Source organism: Asterias rubens, chromosome 15 (assembly GCF_902459465.1).
Source record: "Asterias rubens chromosome 15, eAstRub1.3, whole genome shotgun sequence".
Classification (NCBI taxonomy): Eukaryota; Metazoa; Echinodermata; class Asteroidea; order Forcipulatida; family Asteriidae; genus Asterias; species Asterias rubens.
The window spans coordinates 9,331,320-9,355,168 of record NC_047076.1 but is presented as its reverse complement, the minus strand read 5'-3'; the positions used below and the strand labels follow the sequence as shown (position 1 = coordinate 9,355,168).

Genomic DNA, 23,849 nt, shown 5'->3' with positions numbered 1-23,849 from the left:
CACAGGAACTTATTCTGCAGACCGCCGGGATAAGTCCGAGATTTATAGCGAGTTCACCGAACAGAGATGACCCACGTCACCACAATTACCTCCGCTGCACGGCTGAAATCGTTGCAATTAGACTCACTCTCTCGCAGTTTGGGGACATATTAAAAACCGCACTAAAAACAAATTCGGGACAGTTGGACAGATTGTGTTGCTCCATTTCAGAGACTTGCTCAAGTCATTCGTGAGATTGCCCAACTCAGTAATCACTATAGCATGATGGGTACATCCCCAATTATGAAGCATACCGAGCAACATGCTTAATATTAAAAAACAAACGCAAAAATACTAGAATTTATACATTGACTGCTGAACTGTTATCCTCTACTCATCTTGATATCGGGTGTCCCAAAAAAACACAAATACACCGGTGTAACTTTCCAAACGTCAATCTTGAAAATTTTACCTTACAGCTCTCGGCAACTAGGGCCATTTATTTCAGGGCCTACAACATCCAAAATACCCAAAGTTTGAAGTCAACAACCCCCATGTAACAATTGGGTATTATTTAAACATTTTTCTTGGGCTCTCAAATGTGTCTTTATATAGAATATTTTCAGGGCCTATACAAAATGTTATTAAGGCCCACGCTCTGTTTTCTCCTATGTTATTAGTGGGGTGCACACTGAAAGCATAATCGTCCACAATATTACACATTGCTTCTCGGCTTGGAGGACTAGGACAACTCTAAAAGTTATCATCAATAAACTGTTTATGTAGACAAGGTAATGAGAAAAACTCAAATAAACAGAAAAACAATTATTGGGCTCAGTCTCGGGCAGTGATAGAAGTTGCAAAGAAAAATAAAGGGGAAAAAAACTAGAATGAGGAACCGATGAATTGCTGTGATGGACAGCTAATTCCACGGAATGTGTTTACGGTCTCGTCATCATTTTTTTGTGTGGGGGGGGGGGGGGGGGATAATTGGAAAATTACTTTGACGGATTTGAATTCACAAACTGCTAAAGCCGTCTATAAATAGGTCAATCTGAAATGCGGAAACCTTAAGAACATGCAATGCCAAAAAGCCCCCCCCCCCCGTATAGGCCTACTTCACCATCTTGCCCTCCAAAAAAAAAAAAAAAAAATAAAAAATAAAATGTTAAAAATAACAATTATAACGGATACACTAATTCATAGACAACAAAATTGATTACAATACGTACACAAAAAGTTAAATATATTCATTTCTTTCCATTACAAGGAAATAGACTTTAATGTTCACATGTTTTCCTCAATGTTTTCCACACAGGTGACTCATTCGTGATTTATACGGCGAAATTGCCAAGCGGGTTAAATACTTTGCACTGTGTGCACATGGGGGGGGGGGGGGGGGAGGGGGGGGGGGGTTATAATAATTTTTTTTTTTTTTTTTTGGGGGGGGGCTAATCATCCTTACTCGCAGCTAAGAGCTGAATTGCGAAGGACGCGGCTACAACGTGTTCGAGAAGCAGGCATGCAAGGGCGCATTCAGCTGCCAGCCACATCAACCCATTATGACCACGGAGCACAGCAGAGATCGAAAGTGTTTGATTTTTTTCCTGAGGGAGGAAAACCGGCTAGTCTGGAAAACCCTCGTGGCACAGCAGAGAACCAACGCACAACTCAACTCACATATGGCCCCGACCGGGAATCGAACCGGGGTCACCTTGGTGAGAGGCGAGCGCTTTACGTGCAAGCCAACCGTGCCAACGGCTTTACATTGTACTGGTGCAGTTCGTTTTGGTAAACAATAATAATAACAATGATAGTATTTATAAAGCGCCAAATTGCCACAGGTTACAAGGCGCTGAGAAGAAATGGAGGAAGACAGAACAAAGATAAAGACGACCAGCTACGAAGAGGGAAAAAGGTGGGTTTTGAGAGCATGTTTGAACAACCTACCCCCCCCCCCCTCAAAAAAAGAAGAAGAAAAAAAAAGAACAAAAGGTCTCCGAATATGTCTATGGTTGGTTTACGTAACTGTTGGTTGAGAACTAGAAGAATCCATTACTTTTCTCAAATAATATCCCGAACTAGCCTGGCTGTGAATTATATATGAATATTCAGTGGGCCAAAAACTAATAGCCAATCAGAGCGCGCCTCTCCTAAAAAGAAGTAAAACCGAAAAACTACTAATGAGAAGTTAATTTGTATTATTTTATTTTCCCTAATTCATTGTCGCTTATGCTTTGATTTGCTTCAAATGTCTTGTAGTTCCTGATCTCTCTCGAGTATGAATTGTCCGAATCACACCACTTCTGCAGCCACCTGTGCGGAGTCCACTTGGCATGCCCCTTAAAGTGCTTCTCGAATATCTGGCGGTAGTGGTAGCATTCTTTTGTACGTGGAGGTTTGAAGGGAAACCGTTTGGGGGCGCCCTCTAGCATGGCGTCACTCACCTAAACGTACGCACCAATTAGAAATGGGAAGGGAAACGTATGTCATTTTGTTTTGGATCTTTGAGTTTCGAAGAGCACAACCATACAACCAATCTCAATTTTTTATATAAAATTGATTTGTCTAAAACAAATACAACAAACTAAACAAAAACGCGAATAAATAAAGAATAAGTTAAACATTATTATTACTACGTATATTTTGTGGTAGTAATAACAATATTTGTAATGATACCAAGGATGCATTATAGGTGAACTCAATCACTGTAGCTGACAACCGGAATCTGTGTGAAAAATAATTAAAGTGATGCGGAAGTCCGTACCCCATGTTAAGTGACCATTTTCTGAGTTAGCCCGACCAGGATATGGGTCATGTCCCCCCCCCCCCACTCCCCACCCCAGAGCTGGAATCCTAGTCAATATTATAACCCGAGAGATTTTAAGTGTACCATGTGAAAGTGTCACCTGTCACCACTATCGCCCAAATGGAGAAGAAAATTGTCTCAGATGTTGTAAAAACTACACAATCCTAAACAATGAACAATTTGTGGTTGGGTTGGCGTGGTGGTGGTATCTTTCCTGACCATCCATCTAATACGGACCCCAGTTCGAAGCCTTCCGTGGGAGGGTTTTCCCTTGAGTAACTCTCCGAGGTTTTCCTTCCACCTCTAAAATGGCTTCTCTCTATTTGGTTCGTAGCTAGTACAGTAATTTAAATTCACTTCTATGAGAGTCATTGGCTTCACAACCAGATTAAATGCAATAAAATGAAATGAAATGAAATAAAAGGGAACTTTGGTATTTACCTCTTGACAGGCAAACTCTTGCAGACTCTCATACCATGGTTTCTCAGCCGACGACAGACCATCGCTGAACGCTACTTTCGGCCTCCAAAGGATCTCTGGTGGCAAAAGTCCTGTCCCATCAAACGCCTTCCGGAGTAGATACTTCTCAATTCCCTGTTGAGGACATCTCATACTTGCAGGCAGTGACAGATAGTACGAGGTCAAGTGATGGTCAAGTAGAGGTACACGCACCTCCAAACTACACCAGAAAACATTTCGATAGAGCACAAACATGTTGTTGTTTTAGACAAAACTAGCTTTTACCAATTTGAGTCAAGAGAGACTCCAAGCTTGACAGTAAAACATTTCAATGTTCTAGCTTTTGCCAAGGAGTCGAGGTACATGCAAGGGAAAAATACAACATTTTGACACCCTAGCTTTTGCAAACCAGTTTGCCTCTATCTAAAACCTTTAGCCGTAGTAAACTTATCTTTCGCAGTATTCCTGGGGCTAATTTCACATCGGCCTAAAATTGATTTTCCCTGCATACCAATCATAGTTGCCATGTAACGTGTAATGTCCCGATTTAAATTACTATGAAAATACTTGAAGTTTTGTGCTTTGTGAAATCGAGCCCTACATCTACATGTATTCAGCTACTTGTCAAAGCCTATACAGCATCTGGACAAGGGGTGCGGCTGCCGACGGTGGACGGTGGACGGTTTGTATGTAAGTGGGTGCTGAAATATGTACAAAAATAAAGAAGTGTGCAAGTAAAAACAGGACTTGATGCCTACTCGCATCTGATTGCCTCCTTGAACTGCTCCAAGGTGGGCAGCTCGATGATGTGTTGAGGAAGCTCATCCCAGTCTTCATGGTGCGAGGAAAGAAGCTGTATTTGTATGAGTCTGATGATGTTCTTAGTCTTGTAAATTTCAGGCGATGTTGACTTCTGGTTGCTCTGGCTTTATGTTTGATGTAGTCTGGGAGAGGAATAGCTATCTGCTGGTTGAGGATCTTGTACATCATGACTAGACGCGATTAACTAGAGCCCTATAATACCAGTTCATCGCAAAACAATTAATTGTCAGTATTACCAGAGTGATTTGTATTGTTTCAACATTAATAAAGTTAAGATCAATCTAAGCTCTTTGTGAATCATCCCCTGGTACCAATTAGTGGCGATTAGGCCACCGCCTGAAATAGCATGGTTGCTTGGTTTCCTTAATCACTATTTCCACAAAATGCGTTCCCCTTTTGCTATAAAGACCTTCCCCTCCACCAACAGTTGACACGGTACACTCACCCATGTGCTGCAGTGGTACGGTCCGATCTCAATACGTCATAGAGGTATAGATCCTTCAAGAGGCGTCGACTTTCAGCATCCCCCACTTCGGGAGAGGGTTGTTTGTGGAAGTAGATATACCCCTGGGCAAGCTCATCAGACCCCTCTCCTGAAAATATCACTACCCTGTCTGTTTCTTTTTGAATGTAGCGAGAGACTAGGTACATGGCTGCAATGGAAAAGTAGTCTTAATTTGACACTTTGAAACGCTAGGTGGCAGCAGACTTACCAGGAAAATTTTCAACGTCTGAACATTACCAAGAGCAATGAATTTACCTGGTAATTCTGCTGCCACCTAGCGTCCCACAATTCTTTTGGCGACGCTGGTTTGTTTGATTAGTCATTACAATCGTAGGGTTTCAAATGGAGTTTTAGTGAAGTACTCATTTTCAAACAGATAGAGTCAGTCCTCATAACAATACAAAAAGTCTCTACCCCAAAGTGGCATTTTATTTCGAATTTGAAACATGTGACACTCTAAAGAGGAGTTTCTGTGCCAGTCAAGGGCTCTTTTAGCATTGCAGTTCAGTGTAGAGCGCAATGAAAGTAGGGAGCGTTCCACAGCTAGTGCCTCAACATGCGCGTCTTTCACAGTAGCTCTTCGGTTTTTCTAAGGTTTGTGATGAGAATAATAGGGAAGATTACCTTGGGAGCTTTGATGGCATGTTAGGTGCAAGTAAACAAGATAAAGGGGAAAACATACCTATTGAGCACCTGATATTTGAAGTGTCCCAAGTTTCCAAGGAATAAATAACGTCTTCTAAGACGGCAGTTCCTTCATCTGGAGTGAATGACACCTCATGATGTTCACTTCCAATGTGCGCTGCTACCTATCAATTCAATTCAGTTCAATTCAATCAACATTTATTTCCATAAAGGGAGAATAATAAACAAATTTGTACATTTAAGTCAAAGACAGTCAAGAACTTGTTAAGAAAAAAATAACATAACGTATTGGATTCGGAGCAAACCAATAAAGAGGCTTTTACAGAAGCCAGAAATTCATGTTTTAAAATGACCAATGAAAAATACAAAACGAAACAAATGAGAACAAAAACATAAAGGAAGACACCAAAAAACCCAGTTTAACCCAAAGAGGAGTACTTCAAGAAAATAATAATAATACTATGGTAATGCGTGTACACTACCAACAACCAGAATAGTTTCCAACATCTTCAAACTATACTCGTCACTCTCGTTGGCCGATCACACCCCGTTTAACGATACCATGCCAACATATTCAAATTATTTAGCTCATAACATAAGGGTAAGCGTTTCGTTTAGTAATCACTCTTTAAAGACACTGGACACTATTGGTAGTTATCAAAGACCAGTCTTCTCACTAGGTCATCGGAGTTGCGAGATAACTATGAAAGAAAAAACACCATTGTCACACGAAGTTGTGTACTGTCAGATGCTTGATTTCAAGACCTCAAAATCTAAATCTAAAGTTACTTCTTTCTCAAAAACTACGTCACTTCAGAGGGAGCCGTTTCCCACAATGTTTAATACCATCAACCTCTCGCCATTACTCGTTACCAATTAAGGTTTTATGCTTATAATAATTTTGAGTAATATTACCAATAGTATGGCATACAAATTTACTTGGTTCGAAGTAGGCCTACAGCAGCTTTCGATAGTAAAAACATTTTTTTAGAATAATTACACTTTGAAGTATTGGTCATGTAAAAATAAGTCCGTTTATATGACCTTAAATAAAAATCTTAAATTATCAGATTGTGTACATGTATTCTTAATAATGATTGTTTTCCCGAGTGGACATATTACTCAATCCGGATCTTATCTAAAAACGCCACCATTCTTCGGGATTAAAACTATCAAACGGGTATACTTGGTATTTAAACCATTCCATAAAAAAACAGTTGGATATAATATTATGTAAGCTTTAGTTCTCATCATTTGCGTTCGTGGAAAAATGCTTTATGTCCATTGTAAGAACAGAACAGTATTTTGCTCGAATCTCTAAATGTGTATCGAATGCTTGTACCTTTCTAGACTTGGTGACAAGTCATTACAAACACACATGCTGACGTTCATGCAACAGTCACAGTGTGATTATACATTCATGTAACGGTCGTAGTTGGCGCGTGACACCGCACTTTAACAGTTACCGACTTGATTTCAAGGCTATACCTTTCTCGCTGCCAGGATGTCGGTGCTTCCCTCCAGCCCAATAGAGTAGGTTTGTATTGGGTACTGGATACCAGATTCCTTGGCTAACTTAACTACAAGAGCTGCTACCAGACTAGAGTCTACACCACCTGAAATAACATGCAGTTTAACACAAAATAATATTTCATCAGGAATAGAGGTTTAACCAAAAAACAAACTTAATGTGCGATAAGCACTAAATTCATTGCTGTCCCTGTATGCAGCAAAGTAGAGTGGTTCAAAAGCCAAATATAAAGAGGCATTTGTTTTACGTCTTCGTGTTTGACACATTAATTAATGCAAGAACAAATTACTCAACACAACTTAATAGTATAACCTTTTGAACGTTTTTGCATTACGCTCTCCCCATATAATGGACCCTTCCCATGAAATATGCTAATCACATTCACGCATGCGTACAGACCCTGTTGGTTGGCAAACACCATAGACCTTATCGCAAATACCAATGCGCAAGCGCAGACTGTTGAATGAGGTGCATTGTGGGATAGATATGGATCAAATTTGGATACCAGCTAGACCACAATGCACCTAAGCTTTACGAGCTATCCAAGCTTTACGTGCGCGCCCCAGTATTTGCGAAAAAGTCTATAGAGTTGTGCACTAAGCAGACGCGCAATCGCGTCTGCGTCACGCACCCATTAGCCGTGTACCAAACAGCGCGATGTTCCCTCAGTTTGCCAACCATTTTCATGGGAAGGGTCTATTATATAAAAGGGTAGATCTAAGTATTAATAGAACTTCAAAATGACATATATTATCTAGAGAGAAAAGATCAATTTTTGTTCAGCGCCTGGACTACAATGACCGTCTGTTTGAGTATCAAATGGCTAGTTGGAGGAGAACACGGATGGGGAAGCGTTAACTTGAAATTGAATTAAAACTATATAGGCATGACGATAGATTAAGCTGCCGGGCAATCTCGGTGGTCTACACTGGTTTGTAAGACACTTACCTATAAATGCAGAAAAAAGATTATGGGTCAAATCCTACCCGAGTAAAATGGCTGTGATTTTGTTCACAGGACTCGGGAAAGTACTGAGTATATAGTGCTAACACACATCGGTGCAAGGGTACAAGTAAATTAATAAACATTATGTTTTGCCATATGGCACATTGGAAGGGAAAAGTTGTTGAAAAGATGGCCGAAGAAGGAGACTAAAGACTTACCTGACAAGAGACATCCAATGGGGCGATGACTCATCAGGCGTTTACGGACTGCATCGGTCACGAGGACGCGGATATTTGCATAAACATCTTCACCTGTTTCCGGTAGGAAACAAATGATAGGAATGAATTTACCAAATAAATTTATTGTTCGAAACAAAAATTAGCATTTGTTTGAAATTAATTTACCACTTGGTTGCACAGTCGATGGTTTGTCTGACCACTTAGGCTTGTTCTCCAATGAGTGGAATTCAACTCGCTCACAAAGTGTGACTTTCCCTGATGGGGCAAGATCGTAGCTTTCTATATTTCCAGGAGGAAATGGAATAATTTCGAAGTCGGGAGCACTGTCGGTGTCCTCATGACCATGATCAAGTCCAAGCAAGCCTGACAAGAACAACAGAAACAAAAATCAACCAATGGGCACAACGTTGGTTTTCCTTGCAAATTTCAGCACAATTCTTGCAAAGGCCCGCCAGTAGAAATCCACTTAAACGATTTTGTTAAAGCTATTCATGCATTAATTTTCGTTTTCGTTCACACACGAATTCGTTGTTCTCAATCAGAACCATTTCAGTCTTTCTATTTTATTTTATAGTCATGGAATACTACACTTTTACAAATTCTAAATTTAATTTTGACTACCTATTTGCACTTGACGAAATTGAAAGGTTGACTAGCTGTATTAGCTCTATGCTCTGGCTGTTACGAAATTGAACAAGTCTTTCTGCCTAATGAAATTGAATGGTCTTATTTTGACCAGTGGATGCTAAACTGATGAAATTGAATTGTTCATTTTGACTATTGAATGCTGATTCAAATAGTATTTCTTTTTACAAAGAAAATGATTGAACTGATAGTTAAAATGATTTTTTTTTTTTTTTTTTAATGGCCGATGGAAATTGCCCAGAATTCAAAGTGTATTGTGAGTGACGTCAACCAACCTTTAGCTTCAGAGCAGATTGCCAGAAACCCATCATCCTTCAAGAGTCTAAACATTGGCCGAACTCCGTAAGTGTCTCGACCAAGGTAAATCTACAACACAAGTATTGATAAATTGGTCCCGTTATATGAGGCCCAGTACAGTTTATTTAAAGGAACATCACATGTTGGGGAAGTTCGGTTTTTCTCATTTTGTAATTACATTGAAACTAAGACTTGTTTTTTTAATGTTTTTTTTTACGGGGCTTACTTATTGTTATTATTATATCCGAACCTTTGTTTAAAGGCAGTGGACACTTGGTAATTGTCAAAGACTAGCCTTCACAGTTGGTGTATCTCAACATTAGCATAAAATAACAAACCTGTGAAAATTTGAGCTTAATCGATCATCGAACTTGCGAGATAATAATGAAAGAGAAAAAAACCATTGTCACACGAAGTTGTGTGCGTTTCGATGGTTGATTTTGAGACCTCAAGTTCTAAATCTGAGGTCTCGAAATCAAATTACTTCTTTCTCGAAAACTATGGCACTTCAGAGGGAGCCGTTTCTCACAATGGTTCATTTATACCATCAACCTTTCCCCATTAATTGTCACCAAGAAAGGTTTTTTGCTAATAATTATTTTGAGTAATTACCAGTAGTGGCCACTGTCTTTAACCTATCAAGCACAATGTTTAGCTTGAGGAGTGCATTTGGGGACAATGTTCACCTTCCTGGCAGCCGTGTCCAGTAAACAGAAAGCGAAGACGCCGTCCAGCATAGAGGCAGCGTACTCGGCTCCTCCCCGAACATAAAGATGAATTAAGATCTCACAGTCACTCTCGGTCAAATACTGCAAGTCAAACTGCTTCTGCAACTAAATGAAATAACCAGTTGCAATAAATAGCTGTAATAAAATTATGTATCCCTTTTTTTTAACTGCTACACATGTCGTGGCACATGAGTCCGTTTGGTTATCTGAAAGTTATTATGTCAATACTAGGTTCGAAGCCCTCATCAGCAGGTTTCGATAATAAAAAACATTTTGCTTTGAAGTAATGTGGTTATGTAACAATATATCATTGTTTAAGTCTCGTATTTGAATCTGAGAAGTGTTACTGCGGTAACGCGTCTCAGATTGTGTAGGCCTATTCAAAGGAATACACAATATTCGTCCTACTTGGGATTTTCGGAGATATCTGAACACCACCACCTTTTGAAATTAAATGTTCAAATGTTGAATTGTATAGACCTACTGGACTAAAGACACTGTACACGTTTGGTAATTGTCAAAGACCAGTGTTCTCACTTTGTGTATCCCATCATAAGCATAAAATAACAAGCCTGAGAAAATTTGGGCTCAATTGGTCATTGAAGTTGCGAGTAAACTATGAAAGAAAAAACACCCTTGTTGGACGAATTTGTGTGCTTTCAGATAGGAATAAAAGACTTCTAGCTAGAAGTATTTTAATATTTTAATCAGAAATTACCTCTTTCTCAAAAACTACGTTGCTTCAGAGGGAGTCGTTTCAAACAATGTTTTATACTATCAAAAGCTCTCCAATGCTCGTTACCAACTTAAGTCAGTTTTTAAGTTAATTTTTGTTTCGAGTAACTACCAAACGTGTACCTTCCCTTTAAGGCAATCGAACGGTTCCAGAAACCAAAGGTTTATTTTTGTCAATACTTTAATCAGTGTATAACCTAAAGGCCTATATATAACGATGCTCTGGGGCCGATTTCACAAAGAGCTAAAATTGATCGTTACTGCAAATCAGTCGTAGTTGCTTAGTAAAGTGTGATGTCACAGTGCAAATCACTATGGTGATACTGAAAATTTGTCTTATGATGGATTTTATTGCTTTGTGAAATCGAGCCCTGCTCCCAACCATAAAAAATTTCGGAAAATGCGTAAATATCTTTTTAAAAAGAGGGAGGGTAAGGGAAAATGCTTCTCTGTCAAAGGAGTGGCGCGGAAGTAGCCCACCTACCGCGGATTTCATTAAAGTCCCAATTTGCGATCATCACTGTCACACTTGAAATGAGATCGCAAATTCATGGTGGCCCTGAAGGGACACAGCCAGTCGTGAATATTTTCGCGACGTCGTATATTTATTCACGACAAGTCGCGAATATTTTGGCGACGTCGCGAATTTTTTCACGACTAGTCGCGAATATTTTCACGACTAGTCGCGAATATTTTTACGACGTCGTGAATAATTCTGCGACTAGTCGTGAATAAATTCGCGACTAGTCGTAAATATTTTTGTCAGTAGCTTGAGTGTGTAATTCTTACACGGCACGCGTAGAGAGCCAAGCTATGACGATTGTTGCCACTCGGCTATGTGTATGGGGCCCCATGTTTTATGGTTTTATCCAGTAGAATTGTTATCGAAGTTCGAAAAAACAGTGTCTGATTTTCATCAATATTTCGGGGGTTTTCAAGGTTGAATTACTCCAAACCCAAATAATTCTGAATGCTAAAGGATTAATCTTTCAGTTAAACTTGGTGGGGGATTACGTGATGCGTTGCACCCTGCCGTGACGGAACGAACTCGCGTGTCAAGTTGGAAATAACAACGCAAATTGCTCTAACATTTCAGGTAAAAATTGTCAAATTTATTGCTGAAATTGTCAACACATTATAATTAAACTTATCATTGGGTTGTTTGTAAAATTTACCTATTGTTGGTCCGACTACGCCGGGGTTAAAAATTGATGTTTTCATTTCGTAAAAATAGTTGTTTTAATGAGTGTGTGAGACGTCGCACTTTTAAAAGTAAATTTTTCTAGCGTTTATGTTTTTCAAAACGGGTCGTAAAATTTATAGTGTCAAGGTTATCGAAAATTACATATTATTTTGGACAGGAAGGTCGTATGATCATGATTTTTATTTTATTTAAAATGTTGAGATTTGCTTGTTGGGATTATTATGATAAACTCAAAAATGAAATTTACTCGATATTCATCATTACGAAGGAGCGGGTGACATATAACGTTGTTTTTTTTCTGAAGAGTGAAAGTGCCAACGTTTATTGCCTAGCATAGGATAGCCTACTCCTACTAAAGTACTAGTAAAACTATAACGTTAGGCCTAGTCCTACCGTTAGGGCCATACGTTAACGTTAGTTTTGTTTAAACAACCCACCATCGATTTGCAAGAGTCGGAATTCTCCTCCGGATCCATCATCGTACGGGACGGCTTTTACTTAGTCTTACTAAGCCGTCTTGTGAATACAGTAATTACACACTCAAGCTACTGAAAAAATATTCGCGACTAGTCGCAGAAATATTCACGACGTCATGAAAATGTTCCCGAGTAGTCGTGAAAAAATTCGCGACTAGTCGTGAAAAAATTCGCGACGTCGCCAAAATATTCGCGACTTGTCGTGAATAAATTCACGACGTCGCAAAAATATTCACGACGTCGCAAACATATTCGCGACTTGTCGTGAATAAATTCGCGACGTCGCCAAAATATTCACGACGTCGCAAAAATATTCACGACTGGCTGTGTCCCTTCAGGGCCACCATACAAATCCATCGCTCTTGCGACGTCGCTGGTTGTGCGATTCACAAGTCATTGGAGTCGCGATAATACACAAACGGGAAAATAAACGTTCTGTCAGGCGGCTAAAAATAGTGACCTCTGACGAACCCACCAGCAAAATGTCTCAAATTTGGTGACACGGTTTGATTAACCCTAAATGGCACATTTTGTTACAAATTTGCCATGAACTTATCTTGTGCGCTAAAGACTCATCGCAAGATTGCCATTGCTATAAATTGTTTAGCGATGTGTAAATTCGTCGCAAAGACTTGTTGAAATCGTTATCCAAAACCCATCGCTAAGTTGCGATGGATTTTGAATCAAGCGATCGGTTTCTGCATTTGCCATTATCGGTTCCGACCTCACAACATTTTCGTTGTCCTAACCTTTGCAACAACAACAAAAATCTCGGGTGTAAGCAATTTTACAGCTTAGCATGCAAATTAGTGTCCCATCTTGGACTTTCACCATGGATTTGCATCGTGACGTCATTCATTCTCGTGCAGCAAGCATGTACCGGACAAGTCGAACAGTAAGCAATAAAATCGGCCGTTAAAGACACTGGACTCTATTGGTAGTTGTCAAAGACCAGTCTTCCCTGACCACTTGCTGTATCTCAACATATGCATAAAATAACCAATCTGTGAAAATTTGAGCTTAATGTGTCGTCGAAGTTGCGAGATAATCTTGACAGAAAAAAACACCCTTGTCACACGAAGTTGTGTGCTTTCATATGCTTGATTTCGAGACCTCAAATTGTAAATCTGAGGTCTCGAAATCAAACTCGTGGAAAATTACTTCTTTCTCGAAAACTACTCCATTTCAGAGGGAGCCGTTTCTCACAATGTTTCATACTACCAACCTCTACCCATTACTTGTTACCAAGTAACTAGGTTTTATGTTAGTACATATTTTGAGTAATTACCAACAGTGTCCACTGCCTTTAAGCAGCTCTATGACATTGGGCCTTGCACTTGGCCATACCACACGACCTAAAATGGCTCGACCCAAGCTGAGGTTTACTTACAGTGCGGTGATTGTAGATTTCTCCATTGCACAGAACGTAGATATTGGGATGGCTCTTGATTCGCATTGGTTGCATACCATAGAGGTCATCCATGATGGCCAGTTGATAAAACGCTAGACAGCAGTTACTGTAATGGCTGATGTTCTCAACACGGAACGAGTCAGGGCCTCGATGCGCTATTTTCAGCGAATTCTTGCACTGTTTGAAGACGTTTTGGTCGCTGCCGAATATCGCCCAAATTCCACACATTTTGCATCAAAATACGCTGCCTTCTCAACGAAATCCAAACCTCGATCTGTTTAAAAAGATAAATTGAGTAAAGATATAAATCTGAAATAATGATTTAGTTATAAAACTACACATAATGTCCTTCATTGCAGTAAACATAGATTTCATCCCATAGAAATACATCAATTGGATTGAGAAAGAAACACATTCAGAATGCTTCAAGTTTGATTTAAGAACTTTTTAAGAAAATTAATATCAAGCCTACAAGCCCAGAAGACTTCCGAAGATGATAATAAGCCAAACAACTCTCTCCCCTGTCCCCACTCCATCTCTAGTAGGGGATGGTTTTTGCCCGTGGTCTCCTCCTAACCCTCAAACTGTATATCCCGCTGAAATCACTGGAGCTGGATCTGGATATTTTGTCTCAACGCTCGTATAACAGCCAAGTGAAAAAGAGAGAAGACAATGAAGACATTTAGGTGTGGGAGGAAAATTCAAGGGAATTATTCCAGGGAAGCCCACGCAGTCAATAGGGACTGAAAACCCCATCCACGTTGTGCACTCGTTGAGATTCGAACCGGGGTCCCAGAGGAAGAAGGCTCTGCAAGATAACGCTACACCAACCTGACTGCCAACCTGGTACCGCTCCCACCATATCCCGTCTTTAACAGTGCTGCTGCTTCGAGTTCTCAACAAATAACCATACTCACTGGTCAGTACGACCGCCGCCTTGCAAACAGTTGCGTACGTAGGATAAAGGCACATAATAATGATTAGCATAAAAACTTAATTGGTAAAGAGCAATGGAGAGTTGTCGATGGAATAGAATATTGTGAGAAACGGCTCCCAGTGAAGTAACGTAATCTTTGGGAAGGAGATAATTTTTTCCTAAAAATATTTGAATTAAAAAAAAAAGAAATTAGGCATCTGAAAGCAAAAACATTGTGCAACGTGTTTTTTCTTTGTTAAATTCTCTTGCAAAGATGACCAATTGAGTGAAAATGTTCGCAGATTTGCTTATGTATGCAAATATTGGGATACACCAAGTGAGAATACTGGTCTTATACAATATTACCAAAGGTGTCCAGTGCCTTTAAGTGTTAATAGATAGCTTGAAACTATTTCTGTGCCGTAACTTAATGGAAGTGCGGATTATATTTACGAATCTACACCCAGCTGTTGATTGTTTACATACCTTATAGAGAACAGCTAAGATGTATTTATTGAAATATACCATAATGTATAGGCATGCAAAAAACACAGCTGACAAACATATCAGTAGTATATAATGCGTAAATGACCCCGTTTTCTGAAGGCGGGTCATGACCCACAGTCATGTGGGTCATTGTGGGTCTTCGATGAAGGTGGGAGTTTCCCCGAACGTATCGGTGAATAGTGGATTGGTCGATAATGCTGCAAGGGGTGTATATGCTTATGGTGCATAATGGAATAATTTCATAAATATTTGAGCTATAGTGTTTTTATATGTCTTTTTTGATTGTTTAACTTAAGCGATGTAATGTACAATGTATTGTGTAACGTGCGAAACAGGACCTACCCGCGTGCGCGTAATAGTAAGTATATAGGCCTACTTTGATTACCAGTGTATTGATTGAATTATGTACATTGGTGCCAAGCGTAAAGCTTGCCCATCACGCCTATGTTTAAACACTCTTTAAGACGAGCAGATATACTGTTTCGAAACGTCGAGACCACATCGGCTGCTTTCAACACTCCCTCAAAGGAGATCTTCTACAATTTCTACCTCCATGGTTGTACCCGCAAGTTTGCTACTTAGTATTTATAGTAACATTTTTTTTACACCATGCTTCTTGCTGTATGCTCTTGTAGTGCAATTGGGGTTTTTCGTGCTTCTATTTATGATCTTTTAAGATATTAAACTAATATAGGTTTTCTCGGTCAAATTCGGCAAATGAGCAGCCAATTTCATTTTCATGCGTTCGAATAGAAGCTATTTTGCCTCTCCGGTTTTTACTGTGTTTCAAATTCAGGCATCGGCCATTCAATTTCGTTTTGAGTCGAGTCAAATTCCTTTAGCACTCTGTTCAATTTAGCGTATCGTCATTCTTTTTCGAGACACGCACGTCTCAGAAGCGTCTGCGAATTTGAATGCTGCTTTGGTGAACTGTTAAATTGAATGATTATTTCGTTAAATCGAATGACGCAACATTGCATTCGATTTCATGCGAAATAGAATAGGCTGGTGGTTAAATTGGCTGCTCATTTTTCGAAATTGACCGAGAAAACCTATAGTAGCACTTAACCGAGCTTGTAGCAAGCAGTGTGTTATTTAATACTTCGTAATGATTTTCTGTAATTTAAAAAAATATTATATATATATATTTCCTTATGCCCTGTAATTTTAAACGCAAATTCAGCCTCTGGCTGCCAAGTTTGATTTTTTTTTTGCTTTTTTGATAAATTAATAATAATGATAAAAGCTTCAAACACCACTCCTAGCCGTGTTTGTGACGTTTCAACACCACACGTGACGTGCTCTCCACCAATAGGATAGCGAAACTGTTTGGGGTATTTGTAAATGGTCAATAGTATATTCATTTTGTTGTTTGATTAGTTTGTTGAAAACAACTTTAACATGTTATCTTTGTATGTAGTCTGATGATTTTGTTATCTTGTCTCATTTTGCTTGTGAGACAAGAGCAACAGTATATACAATTCTAATAATTGTCACTCGGTAATTTTCCAGAAATAAATGGAGTTGCTTTTCAGGAACGTTTGAAATGTGTGTGATTCCTTGAGTTAATCTAGATTTGAGTGTTATGTGAAACGGCGTTATACCACATTTATAACTTATCTAGCACACTTTGAGTATATTTTTTAAAGGGTATTTTGTTTGTTAATTGAAAGATATGAGTAGTATATAATGCGTAAATGACCCCGTTTTCTGAAGGCGGGTCATGACCCACAGTCATGTGGGTCATTGTGGGTCTTCGATGAAGGTGGGAGTTTCCCCGAACGTATCGGTGAATAGTGGATTGGTCGATAATGCTGCAAGGGGTGTATATGCTTATGGTGCATAATGGAATAATTTCATAAATATTTGAGCTATAGTGTTTTTATATGTCTTTTTTGATTGTTTAACTTAAGCGATGTAGTGTACAATGTATTGTGTAACTAATTAAACTATTACACAAGTCATTTTTATGAAAACGAAGACGTGTCAAGCAAGAACATCCCGGTCAAAAATGTAGGAGTCCACCGCATAGTGTCTGTAGCGTTCCAATCGTGTCCAAACATGTTCAAGCGGGTCATAGGACGAATCAACGCTATAAGCACAAACTTCCGCAACCGTTGCGCAATTGAGAAAACTGGTTGTTATTTAAACGACGAGAAATTCAGAACCACAAACTTAGTTTTTATAGCTCCATTGTTGTCGTAATTAAATTACCAAGAAGGACTGCTAATAATATTATATGATTTGATGTATTCTAACTTTTGTCGCGCCGTATTGGGTTTTGTTTGTACACTGATTAATGAGTTGATAATTCTTTAACGAAGTTTGTTAACATTTGTACTATTTGTTGTTTCGTTTTATAGCCTATGTGAAACAATTGTTAATTATATGTTGGGGGTACAATATTTTGTGATTATTATTTCAAACATATATATTATACATTTTTTTTTTTTTATATTTTATACAAACATACGTTTACTTTATTGTATACAGATGACAGCAGAATGATATACACATACAATACATTATACGAGACGTAAAACATTACAATAATAATAATAATACTAATTTTATGTCAAAAGCACCCAAATCAACCCATCGATGTCCAAGGTGTAGAGAGAAAATAAAACATTGTGAAGGGTCGAAAGATTAACCAGTATTTTGGGGACAAGTTTGAAAAAACACAAACAACTTGATGAGGTGGTAGAATTAAGTAAGATAACAATACATAATAGTAACAGGCCTACTGAGTATTCCGTACCATTTAATTGACTTAAAACAATGTTAAAACATGTTAAATGTCATGTGTTGTGAACTTATCTGTTCCATCAGCGTTAAAAATATGGTTCAAACGAAATAATGCAAGCAGTACCATACACCCCACCCAACAGCCCCTAACTGTAAACACAGAGTTTGATGGACAATACACAATTAACGCAGTTTGTAAACACGGCTACATGACCCCTGGTCACTGGTCATTCATGCTGGTAGTAGTCAACAGATGACGTCAAAGCCGATTAGTTTTCAACCAAAACATGTCCAATCGTGTGCCGCCGTGGACCGGTCGTTCTTCACCATTGGGATGGTGACGTAACAAGACAGGTTGAAACTCGTTCAGTATTCAATCTTCCGGTCCTTAATTCTTGACGGGATGTTAATAGTGTATAGAAGCAACCGTCACGATGTGAAAGTGTTACAGCTACAGATTTAAACGGCATAAATATTACAAATTAAACTTGCTTCATATACTTATGGACACTGGGATTATCAAAACTTTAGAAAGTTGGCAGTTTATTTGTTGTTGTGTTTGATGTTATTGTTGTTGTTGTTGTTGTTGTAATGTTGTTGTTGTCCGTTTGTTGTTTACGATTTCCCATCATGGCAAATATCGTCACCGGTCCCACGAAGTGACACGAATGTCAAAAATTAACCCTTTTCGGATTTCTTTTTTGTTTACATATTCCGTTAGGGTTGAAGGAAATCTTCATTCTCATTGAGTTTAAAAGTCAAAAAAAGTGTTGCCATGGTATTTAACGGTTTTACGTTTTGTAACATACATGTCGAAAACCGCTGTTTGCGTTTTCACGAACTGACACCAAGATAACTGTCACTTCGTGAAAACGGCGCGCGCCCACCCGGCATTTTCACGAAGTGACACAAACTTAACTCATCCCCAAATCTGATCGAACCCTCACGCTGCGAAGTGCGCATTTGCTCGTCTTCGTGGGGACAAGAGCTGCGCGCATGTGCATTGTCCGCTTGGCAACACACAGATCATGGAAGGCTTGCAGGCTGTAACGTGTTGTATATGGTGATTTTAGTAAGTACTGAACGATGTTTTGTTTTACTTTTTGTAAATTAACGAGTGAAAATAAGTCTTGAAACAAACGTAAAAGTACCCTTTATAATTTATAGACCATTGTACTTCATTCAGTGGTGAGATTAAAACAGCCTAATATAGAAATACCAGCAATTAGGAATATGCCTTCGTTCGTGAGTCGTAAAACTCGTAGACTCGTACGCATAACTCATGCATCGTACATTTTGTGTACATGTAACTTACTGCATACGGTATGCAGGCAGCAAACATGCAATAAAATGTTTGTGTTACTAGTTTATTACAGCAGGAGGACAGTGTTGTTGTATGTGTTTCCATACTTCCTTCCTCCACGATGTTCCTCTAGATGTGTGCACTAGTAGTAGTAGTACTAGTAGTATGGCGTCCATACATTATTAAATAGAGTAGATAGAGTAATATTTATTATAGTTAATTAATATAAAAAAATCACCGACTCACCAATCATGCCAATAATTTTTTATGATAAATGACGTCTGATGAAACTGACAGCTCTATTTTGCCCTGTTTAATTAATTTAATGTTGGCTTGGTTGGGGTTTCGAACCTCCATGATTATGACATGAGTTAACCCCCCTTTCTTCAATAACTGGTTTCTAGTGTGGACCGTCCTACAGTAATAATATATAGTGTACAGTAGTAGAAAACTACTCGGTAGTCTGTCATCAAAAGATAATATAGTTAGCTGGGCTTGTTATGTACTTAGGTTTGTCATTAATATCACTCAATTGCATTGATAAATTGTGGAAACCTTTGATGATTCAATTTCATTTTTTAATTTAATTTAGTAACGCATAACAGTTTAGTTTGTTTTGCAATTATTTTTGTATAGGTTCTGCAAAGTGCACAGATGTAATACTACATACGGAATGGCTTCACTTTACATCCCCCAAAAGGTATGTTAATAATGTATTAAGACGTTACTTTACCTTCGTTATGAATATGACTTTTATTGCAGTTTCAGTTATTCATTCCATTTAATGCTGTCAAGATTTGTTCACATTAAATTTACAAATGTTTTTGTTTTCTCCTGTATTCCAAAATGGACTAGTGTCCAGTCTTTAATTGTGGACATAGGTAACTGTAGGTTGTACAGGGGTGTTCCTTTATACTTCAAGTGAAATGACAAACTTACACAGTAAACCCTTAATTTTATTTATTTTTGTGAATTTGTTTTGTTATTCAGGTTTAATTTCTGCAGACCTTGGTCTTGGATCTTGATTAGTCGTGAGTTTTGGGCCCAGCAGATATAAGGACTTCATGGAATTTAGCAGAGACGAGCTGATGATGAGTACTTCATAAAAGCACGAGGGCAAAACAATAACTTATACAGGTTTGCAGAGATACCAACATACACGATTTGGGCGTAGCAAATACGATTTCGAGCCGTGACTACGACACTACGATAATACTCAATAAAACACGCCAAACAAGCCGGCCAATATAATTTTATTAAATCGTACAATACATGCAAACAACTAATGAACTATGAAGTGGAAATAAAAATTAAGAAAAATATCAAAACAATTGTAACAGAAAAGAAAAAAACACTTTTAATTTTAGAACGCAGTGTTGAATAATAGCGGCGAATTCACTCGAACAATGTACGTGTCTCGCCGAATGATTGTTGTGTGCCCTCCCCCGCTGGCTGGCCGGCTGAGTGCATTTTCTACGCTAGTGGATTTCTGCAAGATCGTACCCATTGATCTCTAATACACGATTGGGGGGGGGGGGGGGGAATAGTGCACACGTGCGTGGGGAATGAGTTTGTGTGTGAGCTAACGTGTCACATCACAGTAACCTCATTCCTCATGTATTCACTATTATTGTGCCCACGCTGGCTGTACATGTACTTTATCGAAGCTTGGCCAAAAAAAAAGGAGACCTTCTGAACAAAAATACCTTCAACTGAGTGGCCTGTGAGGTCTAAGCTAGACAGTTTCCATGTTTTCCTACCAGTAATTGTAGCGCCGATGTCCAGACAATGCCCAGACAATGCCCAAAATACGGACACGTATTTTTTGCCCAAAATCCGGACACGTTTTTTTCTTTTTTTTTTCTTCACTCTCCCAATAGCTTGTTGTTGCGTTTCTGATCATTAAAACAAAAACATTTAAGTAAGGCCACCCTTTTTTATGTTACATTTATGTAAGGCCACCCTTTTGTATGTTACATTTATTTTTGAAACATAGTCAGAAGATGAGGGAAATCAGGGTTTTTTTTTCAATTTTTTTTTCACTGGCCATTATAAACATTTGTAGCTGTTCTGTTGATGCATACAGGTAATTGTATTTCACAACAATGCCTGAAAATGAGCTAATTAGCATTGTAGAGAGTAAAAGAAAGATCGGTTTAGGGAGCCCAAGCTGCGCTCGCCCTTAACATTTGGGAGATGCTACTCTTTTTTAAAATTCAATGTTGGCATCTCTGGGTTTGTAACAATGATATTGGCTGCATGACTATTACATGTACATAACTGTTGATTTCAATTTGTGGATTTACAACAGCTGAGTGGTATTTATTTTGAAAACAAAACCCCCGACTTAACTATGTGAACAGAAATTAAAAGCCAGTGTGTGTCTTACACTGTTTACTGACCATTATATGAAAGCACTCAGGAACACGTAAAACAATGATATCGTTTTTCACTCCTGATAACTTTTGCATAAATTTTAAAATGTTGTTTGTCGAGTATTCATATTTTCTTGTTTTTCTGTTTTAATGTGTCTGATTGCAGATAAACAAGTACATCCCATCGAGACGACCCCCCATCTACCAGCCACCTGTGGGCAGCTTGCTCAATATTTATGGACTGATATAAACCCCACCGCTTTTCTTCTGTACACAATCTAGTTTACCTGTTCAGTGTGCTACCAAAGAGTTAGAGGGTACTTCCTGGGGCTATCCTGGCTCTCCAACCATTCGCAATCTTTATTAGCAAACTACATGGCAATTATTGATGACTGACACAAATGGAAAAAGTGTATGGTTGAAAAACTGACTTATTTTAAGCATGTCCAAGACAACTAATATATAGAAAGAGTTAGCACTATTACATACAGTTTTACCCAAACCCTTAAACATTAATTGTAGTATTATCCCAGATGTTAAAAAGTAAGGTAAGATCATACAATAGACTCTGGCGATAATCTCGATTTTACAGTGCAAATAGAATGATCAGCATAACAATTTACTTGTTCAGGGGAACATGACCCTTATTTAAACAAGTAAAGCTTTTAACTGCTTGCCAACTCTTTGTGATTAATTTTGTTTAATTCTGCTCGTTTCATTTGCAATTCAAACTACTTTTTTTATTTAATTAATTTTTTTTTTCTATGAAAATTAGATTTTTATGTCAAATTATTATTTTGTTTTATCATTGAACTAAGGTTGTTATAGTTATGAGTGCATGAATGAAATGAAAGAACGTATTTGTTTTGATTAATGAATCATATGTATTTAACAAATGATTTTTTTTTTTAGCTGGTAAAAGTGTAACATGCTAGAAACAGATAATCATAAATCATGAAAATCATCATTTTTCAAAGCATTCCTCATTTTGCAACAAAAACAAAATTCCGTGGCTCTCTCATTCTCTTAGAGCTAAGATTGATCTTATGTGCGAGTCAATCTTAAATACTGAGCAAAGTGGACATAACTATGAATGATTTAATATAATTTGTTTAAAACCAGTGAGGCACTTCGTATGAAGCTCTTTATAAATGAATAGTTTATTATGATGATTAGTAATATTATCATTATTAGTAGATATGTGAAACATGCCTAGTGGCAAAACAATCTAGTATGAAGGTCTGCTGCAGTTTCATGAAAACAGATTAGTGTGAGAACATGCTTATATGTTTTTAATGAGTAATTAATTTGTCAGTTCTTCACCAAAACTCAGTGTGATATTTTTGTATGGTGTATTAGCCAACATCTTGAAATAATAAAAAAAATAACTTGTAACTGTTTTCGTGATCAACTTAATTGATTATTTAACAAATTTTTCCAATCCTAATATAATATTTATTCTATGATTAATTTGTTGTGTTTATCCAATAAAAAAACACCCAGAAGCACAGCATTGTGTAGCTTAAAATGACTTTGAGAAGTGTGTTTGTTCTATTAGTGATTTAACAATTGAATTGATTCAATTTTATTAAACTACGTCAAAGAAATAGTACAGTCAATAATCTATAACAATTGCTTTTACAATCATAAAACTATACTTTTATCATTGTTTTTAGTGAATTTGCGAGTAAAGGTATTTTTAAGGTAGCGGGTACCAGTTTTTACGATGGTGGTCGGCGTAATATACCATTGTGATAATAATAATAATAATAATAATAAAAGTGTGTGTGTGTGTGTGGGGGGGGGGGGGTGTACAAGTTATAATATTTAAGTTATATTATAATATTTTTCACACCATAGACCTACCGTCCTTCTAGATGTGTTTTCGTTGGTTGCTGAATAAAATACACATACACAAAGAAAGAGTCGACACAGAGCGCCTAAAACCAACCGGAACTCACCAGAACATCCCTTAAGTGGTCAACGGGCAATATACAGTTTCAAATATTTTATTCAAACGCACGACAAAAATAAATAACAATAGCTTAGAATTCATTGAGTTAAACAACAGCATTTAAGAAAGGAAAACTAAAGGAGGTATATTAATTAGGTATAAGGCACAATCTAAAAGAAACGGGTTACAAAGTGATCTTTTTTTTTTTTTTTTTTTTTTTTTTTTTTTTGTGTGTGACGAGTTCACTTATTCAAGCCCTCTTAGTATTTACAGTTGATAGAATATTATGCTTTAACAAACTTCCGTTGATAATACTTTTCTGTATTATATTCAAACAATACAATCTTGGGCGTGTGGGATTGAAAAAAAAAAAAAAAAAAAAAAAAATCATCATTTAATCATAATAAGTTTAGCATCCTTTATCGAAAAATTCAGTATTTTCGTTGGACGTCTCCCGCTGTCCTCCTCTTCATTTTCATAAGCACTATCGTCTGTTGATAAATCACTATCGTCATCTTCCTTCTCCGATGTCTCTTCATCTTCAAAATCGTCATCTTCCGTTGATTCGTCACTATCGTCTTCACGTAATCCCTCCTCCTCCTCCTCCTCCTCAATG

At 37.9% G+C, this 23,849-nt stretch overlaps 1 protein-coding gene and 1 long non-coding RNA gene across 2 annotated transcripts; one reads left to right on the top strand and one right to left on the bottom strand.

The window, feature by feature from the left end:
• Positions 1–1,939: 1,939 nt before the first annotated feature.
• LOC117300123 (asparagine synthetase [glutamine-hydrolyzing]-like) lies at positions 1,940–14,285 on the bottom strand. Its single transcript, XM_033783826.1, has 11 exons — positions 14,262–14,285; positions 13,410–13,704; positions 9,563–9,709; positions 8,855–8,945; positions 8,100–8,297; positions 7,914–8,006; positions 6,708–6,835; positions 5,257–5,383; positions 4,515–4,722; positions 3,230–3,467; positions 1,940–2,426 (listed from the first exon to the last, which is right to left on the bottom strand). Exons 2-11 carry the CDS (start codon positions 13,656–13,658, stop codon positions 2,181–2,183), a joined length of 1,725 nt encoding a protein of 574 aa, XP_033639717.1. The 5' UTR covers positions 13,659–13,704; positions 14,262–14,285; the 3' UTR covers positions 1,940–2,180.
• Positions 14,286–18,592: 4,307 nt separating this feature from the next.
• Positions 18,593–22,797, top strand: LOC117300056. The gene is made up of 4 exons (XR_004520137.1): positions 18,593–18,673; positions 19,541–19,604; positions 19,895–20,041; positions 21,446–22,797. It is a non-coding gene; the product is annotated as an uncharacterized LOC117300056 (long non-coding RNA).
• The last annotated feature ends 1,052 nt before the right edge of the window (positions 22,798–23,849 follow it).